The 13,172-nt window shown below is 58.7% G+C and overlaps 1 protein-coding gene across 3 annotated transcripts; it reads right to left on the bottom strand.

Annotated features, from left to right (window-relative positions):
* Positions 1-715: 715 nt before the first annotated feature.
* Positions 716-11,145, bottom strand: NANOS3 (nanos C2HC-type zinc finger 3). 3 transcript variants are annotated; one of them, XM_006079886.4, is made up of 2 exons: positions 2,894-4,605; positions 716-1,059 (listed from the first exon to the last, which is right to left on the bottom strand). In XM_006079886.4, the coding sequence occupies exons 1-2, from the start codon at positions 3,342-3,344 to the stop codon at positions 992-994; spliced, it is 519 nt and encodes a 172-aa protein (XP_006079948.2). In that variant the 5' UTR covers positions 3,345-4,605; the 3' UTR covers positions 716-991. The 3 variants fall into 3 exon arrangements, 2 of the variants coding, with proteins under 2 accessions (XP_006079948.2, XP_006079947.2); XM_006079885.4 differs by having other exon boundaries at positions 2,882-4,600; XR_006553541.2 differs by lacking the exon at positions 2,894-4,605 and adding an exon at positions 10,935-11,145.
* Positions 11,146-13,172: the final 2,027 nt, after the last annotated feature.

Raw genomic sequence — 13,172 nt, 5'->3', positions numbered from 1 at the left:
TGGTGGAACAAGATCTGGGGGTGGAGACATGGGGTGGGGATCCCCCCAAGCCAAGCGTCCCAGGAGAACCAGATCACACTACCTGGGTGGGGATGCACCTCTGTCCCCTCCCACTCCTGAACACGTACAGCCTCCACAGTGCCCCTTGCCCAAGCCGTTGTCTGGCACAACTGACCAGGACATATTCCCATTCCTTATGGCCCCCAACCCTCACCCTGCCCCAACCCAGAAGTCCTTCCTTTGTTCTGAAGGGCCTGGCATGTGACTCTGGCCCCCAGTTTCTGGGGCATCGATGGTAACCTAAACATTCACTGAGGGCTTCTGAGGTGAGGACAACGATGGGGGGAACCTCTGTTTCTCCACTGCCCCCTCAAATCAGGCCCCCACCTCCAATGTGCTGGATTCTACCCATCTGACGTGTTAATATGCAAGAGGTGGCCAGAAAAGTTTGCAAACACAAAAGTCACAGAAACAAGATTCATGGCACTAACTCCACTGCAAATGTCTGCTCAGAAGTGCTGGGCTGGGGCGACCCCCCAGGACCCCGCAGCTGCCATTTCTCGGCCCAAAGCACCTCACCCTAGTGCCCCAGGGCGAAAAGAAATCCAAATAGCAGTTGAGGAAACCGGAGATCAGAGTAACATGTGGAGGCTGAGGGACGCGACAGCCCCAGCGGCGCAGTTCACGATACCTTGTCCCAAGACCGGGCTTCGTATGACGCTGATCCATTCGTAAACATTTATTGAGCGCTGACTGGCTGCCCAGCGTTGGGGAAGAAGGGCAGGGGTGCCTGAGGACCACCCCCTTCAGTGACGGGGGCGGGCGCGCTTTGGGCGGTGGTCCCAGACCCGGCTCCTTTGCCAAGCCCCCATGCTGGAGGCACCGTGTAGGGGCAGATCCTCGGAGGGTGGGTCTTCCCTGAAACCCAGCCTCCACTGAGCCTGGGTCCCCATCCCCAGGTGAAGGCGTCATCCTGCCCACGCCAGTCTCCTTAGGCAGAAGTAGAGGGGCAGCAGGAAGAGGGAGGAGTTCCAGAAGACTTCCTGGCACCTTTGGAACCTAGATTTTAAAAGCAGAGTTGGGGGGAGGAGAAAAGCATTTAGTAATAGGGATGATTCGATGATCCGGAAGTTCCGACTCAACCTGCAGAGCTGCCGGGGCTCTGGCGCCACCTGCAGGCTCCTTCTGGACTAGCACCCCTGTGCTATTTCCAGCCCCGGGCAGTCCCAGGTGGGACCCAGAGCCAGACACAAAGCAACGGAAACTCCCAACTCTGTCCTGCCGTGCTGCCCCCTCGCGGCCGCAGGGATCCTGGAACCCCGGATTTGTTACACTCAGAAAGTTTCCTGCGAGGACAGCCTCAAGCAGCCTTTCCGTGCCAATATCGTGGTGAGGGCTCCCCGACCCCACCCCACCCCTGAGTCAAGTTTTCCTGTTCCCTCGGGCTTAAGGGGAAAAAGGAAGATTCTGAGACCATCGTCTCTGTGTCGCTTCCGCTTCCTCCCTCTCCCAGTTGGACCTTGTCAGACCTCGCAGGAATACTATCCTCTCCCGCAGGCAGTCTCACAACCCTTCTAACGTGTTTCCCGCACAGCCGCCGAGATGGGAAGGGGTCCTCCCTTCTGGTGACTTCCCGAGGGGCCCCCAGTCTGAGAGAGGCAGTACTGGGGTACCGCCCCGTCAAACCGGTCCCTCTGTTGGCTGACTTCCCCAAAGTTGCTAAAACGGATTTCTCTTATAAACCTGCAGAAGCGGAGATCTTTCGAGTCTGTAATAGTAACTGCTGATACGTAAGCCTAGCTACTCAAAGCCTGCCGGCTACGGAGGTCAAGGGGATCCAGTTAGAAGTACAAACGCTCTGGCCTCACTCAGACCTGCAAAACTGGACTCCGAATTTGATGAGCAAGATGGAGGGAACCCTCTGGCTGTGCAGACCTTAGGGAGCCTCCAGCCACCCTCCCAGGTGTGACCCACACACAGCAAACTCATGGTTCTTTCCCTCCAAACTGATGCCAACTCGAACACCTCTGCCTGGAGGACCAACTTCTTCCAACCCCCTCATATCCACCCCTACAGTCCAACCCATTAGCCACGGTCTAACACACGCTTAATACACAGACCTGCTCTTGTCCCCTTCTCAGCTCCCTAGTACCCAAGTCCAAACTCTTCAAGGCGATCAGCAAGGAGCCCTTCCCCGAAATTTCCGACACCTTCCCCTCCACCCTACATGCACACATACTCCCATCCCAGACGCACGGAATTTAACCAAGTTCCCTAGTGAGCCCCAGTGCCCAGACCCCCTTCAGCATTTCACCAAACTTAATGAGGTTTCCAGGAGTCACTTCCTCCAGGAAGCCCTCCTGACCGCTTTGTCTAGCTCGGGTGCTCCCTTTAGACTCCCCTGTTTCTGTTATAACTGTCACTGTCCCATCTACCACTGAAGGCCAAGCCCAGCCCAGTGCTTGGCACAGGACAAGCCTCACAAACCACCTGGCGAATGAGTGGACAAGTGAGGCTGTTTCCCTCTGGTCACATGGCACCTACATTCCGCACAAGATTGCAGCCCTTGCTGTACCTGTTGCCAGACCCCATCACTAGTCCCCACGGCCTCCCTGCTAGCTCACCCTGCGCCTGAAAACAATGTTCCCTCTATGGGCCCAGAGAAGGAAAGTGTCTTGCCCAAGGCCACACAGGGAACCCCAGCCCCAGCTTCCCCACTGGGGCAACAGTTCTAGAACACGGTTCTAAGCATTCTATTGTGTATGGATTCTCTCCCCCACCCAACCCTCTGAAGTGGGTCAGCCCAGGGGTTAACCCACTTCTCAGAGGCTCTAAGTCAGCCCAGGGCAGACCCCCCTCTGCAGCGAGTCCCCCCAGCCACCTGCACAGGCACCTCCTCCTCCGCGCGGTCCGTGTCCAGGGTCCTGCGTCCTCGCCTTGTCCGAGCGGACCAGCTTCTTGCCGGCCGAGTTCCGGGTGGTGTAGCTGTAGACGGAGGTGTAGCCCTGGCCGGTGAGCGGGCAGAAGCGGCGGGTGTGGGCGCGCTCGCGGGTGGCCCCGCACTGGGGGCACACGTAGTCGCGGAGGATGGGGCACAGCACCCGGCCCGCTTCATCCTTGAGCACGTGGGACTGGTAGATGGCCCGGGACTCGCCGTTGTGTTTGCAGAAAGAGCACAGGCGCTCGGGAGCTGGTGAGGATTCAGGGCTGGGTCGCTGACCCCCCGGTTCGGGCACTGCTTCTGGCTGGTGATCCAGCCTGGTCTCTGGCTCCTCTTCTTCACGCTGAGCCCCAACCAGGCGTGCCAAACCCAAGTAGTCTGTCCACAGGTTGAAGGTCCCCATGGCTGGGCCCCGTGTGCCAGGTGGAGGGGCAAAAGACAGGAGAAACCCAGCCGCCCCCAAGCTGGTCTCTCTACCCCTGCCTCCTCTGCCTTCCCTTCCCCTCTCTGGAGCCGAGGAGTCTGGGCTGTCAGTTCCCTCCTTATACTCCAAGGGGGTGTGAAGAGGGAGGAGCAGGCTGTAGGAGGTTCCCTATTGCCACAGGGGGCTTGCTGCAGCTCCCCCCAGAAATACACCTGCCACGGGGCTGCATGGCCTCTGGGTAGGCTAGGGGTGAGGGGGCGTGACAAGACACAGGCTGCAGGGGGTACCAGCAATAAGCAGCCACACACCCCACCCAGAGGGCATTGAGAGGGCTGCCCTTGTCTACTCCTTCAGGAGAACCAGAGTGATGCAGGTGGGGGTATTGGAAGCCCCACCCCAAAGACTAGCATTGCTGTAGCCAGTAACTTAGTAACTTCTTTCTTCCTTCTCCAGGACTGGGGGAGGGGGGAGGAGGAGCCGCTGACCTTCCAGCTGACTTTGGAAGGAGGATGGGCCTGACTTATTGGGTGGGGGGGACAAGGACCAAGGCCCCTACCTCTGGTCACCCTCAGGGAGCTTTCACACCCCTTGTCAGTGGAACCTCCTTTTAGCTGATGAACAAACTGGGGTTTGAAGTCACCTGCCCTGGGGTTATTCACAAAGACAAACACAAAGCCTGCTTCCCCCACCAGTTACAGGAGCCTTAGGTGTTGTGGAGTCAGTCTCTCCTGGTCCTGGGGTGGAAAAGGGTTTGAGACTGAGGATTATGGTGAAGAAGAGAGCACAGGCGCAGGTGGGGCTAACGGGGCAGAGGGGAGACCCCTAGCATTTGCCAGCACCTTGATCGCCCTTTCAAATGAGACCTGCGCTCCATCTCAGGAGCATGCGGTGTGCCCCTGAGTCACCCAGGTGGGACACAGACTGGCAGGTGATCAACGGGCATCAGGTGCTAGGTGGGCAACTGAAGGTAAAGGAGGGGTCTGCAGGTACCAGGTAAGAAGGGTGAGAAAGCAGGGCCTGAGACTGGAACTCAGAGAAGAGGTGACGTGCTGCCTACACACCTCATTCATTCATTCATTCATTCAATAAAGCTTCACTGAGCCTTCTGGACGCAGGGCCCCCTAATCCCTTTCAGAAAGGTTTTTCAGCTGCCCAGTCCTAAACTTGTAATTCCTGTCCACAGCCCTCCAGGATTGATGCCCCCAAATCCAGCCTGTGTCTGTAAGTATCCCAGACACCAGCCCTCCTCGAGGGGTAAAAGGCCAGGGTCAGGTTCTGGCTGAGCAGTTTTGGGGGGCGGGAGGGGGGGAGTCGGGGTGGGTTGTGTCCCCCATCCCATTCCCCAGAGGCTGTGTCTGGCCCAGCCACAGTGACATTCATCCCTCGGTGGGTCTGGTCTCCGTCACAACCCACCGACAACAATGAATGTTGATTGTGACCTTCGCTGTGGCCTAAGGGAGGGGATGTGTTCGGGATCCCCTGCCCCTGCCCCAGATCTGAAAGTTGGGGGTCGTGATGGGTGGGTGGGTGGACGGCAGTTCCAGGCCTCGGGGTCCACTCAACGGTCGATGGTTTGCCTGAGCTGCCCAAACTCACCGACAGGTTGAATGTTCCCCCAAACCCTTGGCAACTCCTTGGGGGGCAGGGAGTGGAGGCTGGAGGGGTCAAGGAACCGGGTAGGGTGAGGGAGGGGAAGGGAATGAGAGAGTTAGAGAATCTATTAAGTCAGGAAACAGATAGCAGGAAGGAGCCAACTCTGCTCCAGGACACAGAAAGAGGAGATAAATCTAAGAAATAATAACAGCAGATACTTCTGTCACCTTTGCTATGCAAATATAGCAGCAGTGGGCGCTGGGCTTCTAACCCATTTAGTCAAAGCATTCTCAAAAGGGCCCTCAAAGGTGCATATTTCTTCCGATTGTCAGTTTGGGAGACAGGCCAGAGGGCACCCTTAGCGAGAGGCAGAGGAGGGATTCCGAGAGGCCCCAAGAGGTCTGGAGGCCAAGTGGTTCTGGCCCCGGGGGCATGGATGCAAGGGAGAGATAAACAAGTCATTTTAATACAATGTAATACCTAAGTGAGCTTCACCGTGTTCCGGACACAATGGTTTATGAATCACAACAACCCAAGGTGGTGGGGGGGAGGGTTGTCTGAGTCTGCACTTTGCAAATTCGAGCCCCGAGGTGGGGCCGCTGCCTAGCCCGCCTGTGGGTCCACCTGCCGGTTGGACAAGGGCGAAGCTAGAGGATCGCAGAGGGTCTCGGGCTTCCAAACTCAGGCCCTTGTCGGATCAGACGGGGGCCCAAGCGCATAACTAAGGGAGGGTTGCCCCGTTAATGCCCTTCCCCATTTTTTTCACCCTCAAACCCGGTCCCCAGTCCCTCCCTCCAGGGGCCGCTGTAGAGTTAGCCGCCCGCCCCCCTCGGGTGCCCCCACGCACAGTCTCAGAGAAGGCTGCTCCCCACCTCCCTGGGTCTGGGAGGTCTGGGACCCCCTCCCCCCGAGAGAACGGCCTGGACTTCAAATTTCCAGTCCCCTTCCATTTCACTGAGGGCAATATCGAGCCTCAAAGGATAAACCGCTTGTCGTAACACTTAAGGCAAACCAGACCCCCCAGGTGTGCTGAGCCTGAGTGAACCCAAAAATGACCTTCCGCGGAGGCGGCCAGAGGCAGCACGGCACTCGGAGCCCCACCCTCGAGATCCCCACCTAGAGCCAGCCTCCAGAGACCTGCCCCTCGCAAGCCACCGACTCCAGTCCGACCCCTCAAGGCCCGCCCCCTCGGAGCCCACCCACAAATCGCACATCCCTAGGACCCCCCTCTAGAGCCCGCCCAGATAGACTCCCACGTAGCCCGCCCCCAAACTCAATCTCCATAAAACACGCCTCCTAAGCCGGTCCTCCAAGAGCCCACCCAGCTCCTCTAAGGCCCGCCCCGGGGCCTCGCCCTCTGAGCCCACCTCCGCTGGCCTCCCATCCACAGCTGTCTCCGGGGGCCCCCGCTAGGGCCTCTCAAATCCTCCTGCCCAGACCCCCAGAGACCTCTCCCTACGCGTCCTCAAGGTCGTTCCCAGGGATCTCAACTCCGCGAAGGTCCGCCGGGGACCCCTCGGACCCCAACTCCCGTAAGACCCGCCCCCGCACCTCCACCTGGATCGCGTTCCCCAGAGCCCGCCCTCTCGCCCACCCGGGACCAGTCCGGTGCCCACCCCTGTCTGGAGCTCCGCGCGGAGACTCCTCTCCCAAGGACCATCCGCCCGCCTTGCAGAGCCCTCCCCCATTCAGGCACAGGGTATCCAGGCCTTTCTTAGGGCGCGTGTTGGGAGAGGTGATCACCTGCAGGGAGGACAGCGGTCCTAACAAGCAGAATGCTGGGAGAGGAGGGTAGGTTAGGAGGGCAGGGGTATTAACAACAATGACAGTAATTCTAAAATGATGCTTTACATAATCACCCTGTTATTAGGATACACTGAGGAAGGTGAGGTTTTATCAATGAGGAAGGTGAGGTTCCGAGAGTTTGGACCAGAACTCTCTCAGCAGTTCTTAACGACCAAGAGGTTAGAATGCCAGGTCATGGAGAGGCATCGTGGCGACAGTGCGCTGGGGGTGGGAGAGGGGGCTTCCTGGGACCACTGCTCCTTTCCCTGAGGGCTTTGACTTTGACCTACCTCAGGTAGGTCCTAGTAAGGGGTCTCCGCAACTCAGGAAGGCAGGGCTGGGGCCAAGGATGGGCCTTGGGATCAAAGAGAAGTGCCCCAGGCCCGCAGCCCCCAGCACCCCCCTATGGGGGAAGGGCTGTCCGGACATAACCTGGGGTCTGACTGTCTCCCTTTGTCTGTCGTGGTGGGTATAGGCTTCCCACCCTGCTGTCTGTCTGGGTCCTCCTGTCTGGGTCTGACTGTGCCCCTCGAAGGCCAGTATCAGTCTGGGTCCCCAGCCTTGCTGTGTGCGCCCCTCCCTGGCTGTCTGGGGTCACCCGTGTCTGGCCCTTGCCACCTGATCTCCCCTATGTCCATCCGCCTGTCCCCTCCATGTCTGGAGCTGCCCTTTGATGAAAGGCGGCCTTGGATCTGTCTCCTTCTCTGTCTGCACCTGGGGCCCTTCAGCAGGCAGCTGAGTGCTCCTCCCGCCAAGTGTCCTGAGGCCTTCTCCGGGGATGAAGGGGCCTCCAGTCTGACTTTGAAGCCCAGCAGGGTGGGAGGCAGGGAGCTGTCTGCTCCCACCCCCAATCTGGGGCCCTGCCTCTTTCTCCTCCTTATCCCTGGGACCCCACACCACAGCTGGGAGGGCCTGTCTGGGCTGGGAATGACTGGGTGGGGGGCAGCCTTTCAGCAGCCAGGCTGACCCAGAGCCTATCCCCACCCCCACCCTCATCCTAAGCTCAGGAAGGCAGAGCAGCTGGCATGGGGTCTGGGGGTCAGGGGTCGGAGGTGAGAGGTTCCAGTGGAGCCAGATGGGCAGGCAATGGGTGGAGGCAGCTCTGCTGTCAAGTTGAAGAGCAAGGTGCTGGTGTGGAGGTGGGAGTGGGGAGGACCACGAGGTTCGAGATGCAGGGCTTCCGGGGTATCTAGTGGCTTGTGTGCCCCTCCTGTGTCCCAGTGTGCATATGTCCCTGTGTCTGTGCCCTTGTGTGTGTGTGCACAGGACCTGGGGGCGGGGAACACGCGGAGGAGGAGGTACTCAGGGCCTGGCAGACAAAGAGCCCATTATGGAATGTGCAGTGGCAGTGTACATAGGAGTCCCCATGTGGGGTCTCGTTGATGGCCCAGGCTGTCTAGACTGGCAGGCAGCGGGCCCCTCATTTCCATGATACCTACATGGCCTCTCAGGTTGCCACCCCGCCCTCCCCAGGCTTCCTCTCCACTTGCTGGCTGCTCAGGCTTTTGACTCCACGTCCTCAGACAAGGGGCTTGTCTGTTCTGCTCAGGACCCTGAGGGGCAGCCAGTTCAGCCAGGAACCTGAGTTTCCTTCTCAAGCCCACCAGATGTGGGGCCAGGGCTGGGGGAGGCGAGAAGCCTCCCTGGAGTTGGGGTTGGGGGCCATGAAGAGGCCTGGGAGAGGCTGATGAGAAATTCAGACACTTCTACCAAGGCTTGTAGTGCAGAGTGACCCTGGGTCTGGGTCAGGATGGGCCCCATCTGCAAAAATGTAGGCAGCAACTGCCTATGGGCCTGTTACTTGGAGGCTGTGATGGGCTTGAGGGTCCAAAAGCTACTTTGGTGGGCTATTTTAGGGGGTCTGTGGGTGTCCGTTAGTTCAGGTAGGCATGTGCCATAATGGGTGGCTGGCTGTCTCTACGCCAGTTGTCTGTGTTGGCACTCCCATGGGCTTCTGTTTGTGTGTGGATGTCAGTGTGACTGTGGATATGTGTCAGGCTAATTGTGGGTAATTGCAGGTCGATGTGTGATCCGGTGTACATGGGTGTCTGGCATCTGTCAATGTCACTGTGGGTGACTGTGGTCTGTGTCATCTGATGATGGTGCCCCCCTGACCCCTCCTCACTAAAAATTCAGCTCCAGGAGGATAGGGATCTTCATCTCTTATAACCCCAGTAGAGAACAGTCCCTGGTACCTAACAGATGCTCAATAAACAAGGGCTGGATTTGTGGGCATTCAGGTGACTGTGGATTTCTACACGTCTCTATGTCCTTTTCCTGTATCGTTTTCACTGCAAATGTGTTACTGTGTCTGTAGGTCAGTGTTTTGGGTTTTTTTTTTTTGCTGCACTGGATCTTAGTTGTGACATGTGGGATTTTCAGTCTTTGTTGCAACATGCGGGATCTTTCATTTCAGCGTGTGGGATCTATTTCCCTGACCAGGGATTGAACCCAGGTCCCCGTGTATTGGGAGCATGGATTCTTAGCCGAGGGAGCACCAGGGAAGTCCCAGGGGTGTCTAAGGGTATAATCAAGTGTCAGGGAGGGTGACTATGGGTGTTGGTACTATTGGACTGTTCATATCTGTCTGTGGGTGACAGTGTTATAATGGTTGTCTAGGAGAGTCAGTTTAACTGTATGTGTGTAGATTAAGATTACTATAACCTGATGTCAAAATCTCCATCATCTGTGCAGGCCTTTACCGTCTGTGTGTGTGTGTGTCAATTTGCCTGGGTGACTGGTTGTGTCCTTGCCTGGGCAGGCACACAGAGATCTATGTGTGCATGTCCAAGTTCTTGGGAATAATGGTGTCCATGTGTCCCTGTGTTGGGGCATTTACCTAGCTTCAGTTGTCAGATTACTCTGATGACAGCCTGTGGGTGCCCTTGGGACAGTGAGCATAGGAGTGTCTGTGTGTGCAACAGAAAACTATGTGTGTGTGTCAGTGTTATGTGCAAGGATATGTCTGCCACGGTCGGTGGCAGCTTCGTTTCTCTGTGGCAATGTTTTCCCAGGTGTCAGCCCTGGGTGTTCATGTCATTGTGGGTGATGTGTGCCCACGTGGCAGTGTTATGATGGGTGACTGTGTGTGTACATCAGCGTTCTGGCAGGTGATGTGAATAACAATGGGGATGATTTATGCGGGAGTATAGAGTGTTGATTTGGGGTCTTCATCTAATTGTGACTCTGTAAGTGTATCTGTGAGCAGTCCAGGGAGGTGGAGAATCCGTGGGAAAGGAGATGGGGGAACTGAAATGTAGTGGGATGCAAGGTACATCTCAGATCCCATCAGCCAATGAGGGGTCTTCTCCGTCCCCTCCCCCCGACCCCAATGCATGTCCTCCAGGGCGAGGTCCCTGTGAAAGGCGCCTTGTCGCTTTAAAAGGGTTCCCCAGCAGTGGGATTCCCGGCCAATTTTTCCTTTTTACGGCCACTTTTTGAGGGCGTGTTCCTGTTAGCAAACCTTGGCCCCGGTAAATACTCTGCATCCGGCGGTAATGACAAGCGGGGGCAGCGGCGGGGGGCTGGCTGCGGAGGGCCCCGGGGCTCCGGCAGGCGGCGCCGCTGTCGCCCCTGGCCCGCCGCCGCAGCCAGGCCCGAGCGGGAAGCCCCCGCCGGGATCCGTCTCCGCAGGGCCCGCACAGGCCTGCACGCCCGTGAACTTGGCCGGGAGCGCCTTCTCGAACGCGCGCGCCGGCTCAGAGCCTCTCCCGGTCCGGGATATCCGAGGCCCCCATCCGCCCTGCTCCCCCAAGAACAAAGCTGGCCGCCGCCCGGCCCCAGGGCCTCCTACGGTCAGGTGTCAGGAGGCCCGGCACCCATGCCCCTCCGACCCTCAGCCTGCGTCCCCTCCCCACAGGGGCATCTCGGCCCGCCCTCCCCCCGGCGGCCCCCAGCTGGCCTGGGACTTCTGGGTCTGTCCCCTGTGGAGGGGGGGTCTGGTCCTCCGGGGGCCCCTCTCGGGGAAGGCGAGACACAGAGAAGCCGCCAGGGCCTCCCCGCCCCCCTTCCCCAGCCGCCGCAACAATGGAGGGCCGGGCTGCAGAGGCCGGGGCGCCCGCCCCCCGGCCGCGAGCAGGTGCGCGAGGGGGCTGCGGCGGGTCCCGCTGCCGCCCCGCCCCGCCGCGCCCCCTCCCCGCGGGCGGCCCCCGCCCCGCTCGCGCCCCGGGCCCGCCCGGTGCCCGCGCTCACCTCGTTTTGGGGCCGCCGCCTTGTTTCCCCCTCTTCTGTCCAAAACCCGCCCGGAAAAGCCCCCCGAGCCGCGAGGCGCCGGCACGGGAAATTGCATTTTGGCGGCTCCGGGGCTGGGCGGGGGCTCCCCAGGCCGCGGGCAGGGGGAGGGGACCGCGGGGCTCCGGCGCCGGCTCGAACCCGCGGCCGCCGCCTCCCACCCGCCCGCCCGCCTGTCTGTCTCGGTGACGTGCCCGCGCTCCCCGCTGCCACCGCCCCCTCCCACCTCCCCGCTCCTGCCGGGCGGTGGGTCTAGCCGCGGCCGTGTGCGCCCCGAGGCCTCCCGCCGGGCGCACCAGGATGCAAGCGGGGATGCCCACGGGACTCCAGGACGCAGCTCCCGGGCTCCGCGCAGGGGACACGGGGACACGGGGGCGCGAGCGGGCGCACGCTGGAGCCCAGATGCACGCAGACCTCAAAGGCGCAAGGGGAGCAGACGCGCACAAAGGCACGCGGACCACAAACACAGGGAAGGGTGTGCGAGGGACTTCCATACACAAACCCAGCGGAGGGAATGGTAGGACACAGGGGCACCCGCCACACAACCTTGTTCATAAAGCCCACTACACACGTAGGGGCACCTGGGGCCACACAGACACATGCAAGATACAGACAGGCACCACATCCAGGGACAAGAAGAATGTCTTCAGAACTGAAATAGAGTACACAGAGCATCCCAGGGGCATACACAGAAAATACTGGCACAGAAACAGACAGACTCGCAGGAATGGCCCCAAAACACGTACACACACGCCTAGGGTCTCACACAAGGTACACAGACATACCGGTGTAAACATAGAACCAGCACACCTCCCCACTCATCAAGTGCACAGCCATGGGAACACCCTGACACACAACAGTTCAGCTCACATGGATGGATACACAGACACAAGACGCGGTTATAAACACAGAACAGAAATACACCCATAAGACATGTCAGGTACACAATCTCAGGGGTACACACAGACACACAAAGTCCCCCCTTCCCCTGGCAGGTCCTAGGGTTACAGGGTCCACACGTGCGTGCTAAGTCGCTTCAGTCATGTCTGACTGAAGCGTGACCCTATGGACCATAGCCTGCCAGTCTCCACCATCCTTGGGATTCTCCAGGCAAGAATACTGGAGTGGGTTGCCATGCCCTCATCCAGAGGATCTTCCCAACCATGGGATCACACCTGCATCTCTTATATCTCTGCGTCGGCAGGCGAGTTCTTTACCACTAGTGCCACCCGGGAAGCCCAAAGGGTCCATAAAGACACACAAAATACAGGGATGCTTGGGGCCATGTGTACCTGGGACCATCCAGTGTAAATACACAGACAGGCCAGGTACAGAGGTCACATACAGGAGATGGACTCAGAAGTTGTGCATGAGGTGGGGCTCCCCTGATCCCCCCGAGATGCTTACACGGAACCCCCGTGGTCACACACACACACCAGGTACATGGCACACACAGCAGCAACAGTACACTGCTGGAGGATTCCTCCAGGAATTTGCACAGGTCCCCTCTTACACTTCCCATCAATACACACAATGCTGGCCTGCCATGGCCACCTCGACTGGCAGAAAGAAGTCACTTCAGAACAGTCTGTGGTGCCAGCCGAACTTCCATGGCCCAGGACTGAGCTGACCAATTTCTCATTCTGTGTTTTTCTTTCCTGCTCCAGTCTAAGACGGGGTAAAGGAAATCTTCGAGCCCCTCACCTCCCCAAAACCCAGGCCTTAACCCTTGTGGGGTCAGGGCCCTGCTCCACCAGGCAACGGCCCTCCCCTTCAGCCCCCTCAATGCCCTGCCTCAGTTTCTCCTTGATAAGTCTCCTTTTCCCACACCTGCCTTCTTTCCTCAGGTCTCAGCCCAGAAAGCCAAGCTCCAGCAGGCCTAGGAGGGTGGATATTCCCTTGGGAGTCCCCCAGAGGCCTTTGGGGTTCAGCCTTACTCTGTACCTGACTTCGCTGCAAATAGGGGCTAATTCCTTGGAGGAGAAGGAAGAGGATGCGAGTAAACAGTAATTGGGCCTCAGCAGGTGGAGACAGCTTTGCGGATGTCCCTTATGCACCCTCCCCATTCTAACTGAAAAAGATTGCATTGAAATGATGTCTTCATTCAATCCCAGCTATCGCAGACTCTTCCCAGCAAGCCAATGAAGCGAATATTGTGATTTTTACATACGGGCAACTGAGGACCAGAGAGAACTGCTG

This window comes from Bubalus bubalis, chromosome 9 (genome assembly GCF_019923935.1).
Source record: "Bubalus bubalis isolate 160015118507 breed Murrah chromosome 9, NDDB_SH_1, whole genome shotgun sequence".
Classification (NCBI taxonomy): Eukaryota; Metazoa; Chordata; class Mammalia; order Artiodactyla; family Bovidae; genus Bubalus; species Bubalus bubalis.
This window is presented reverse-complemented; position numbering and strand designations above follow the sequence as displayed.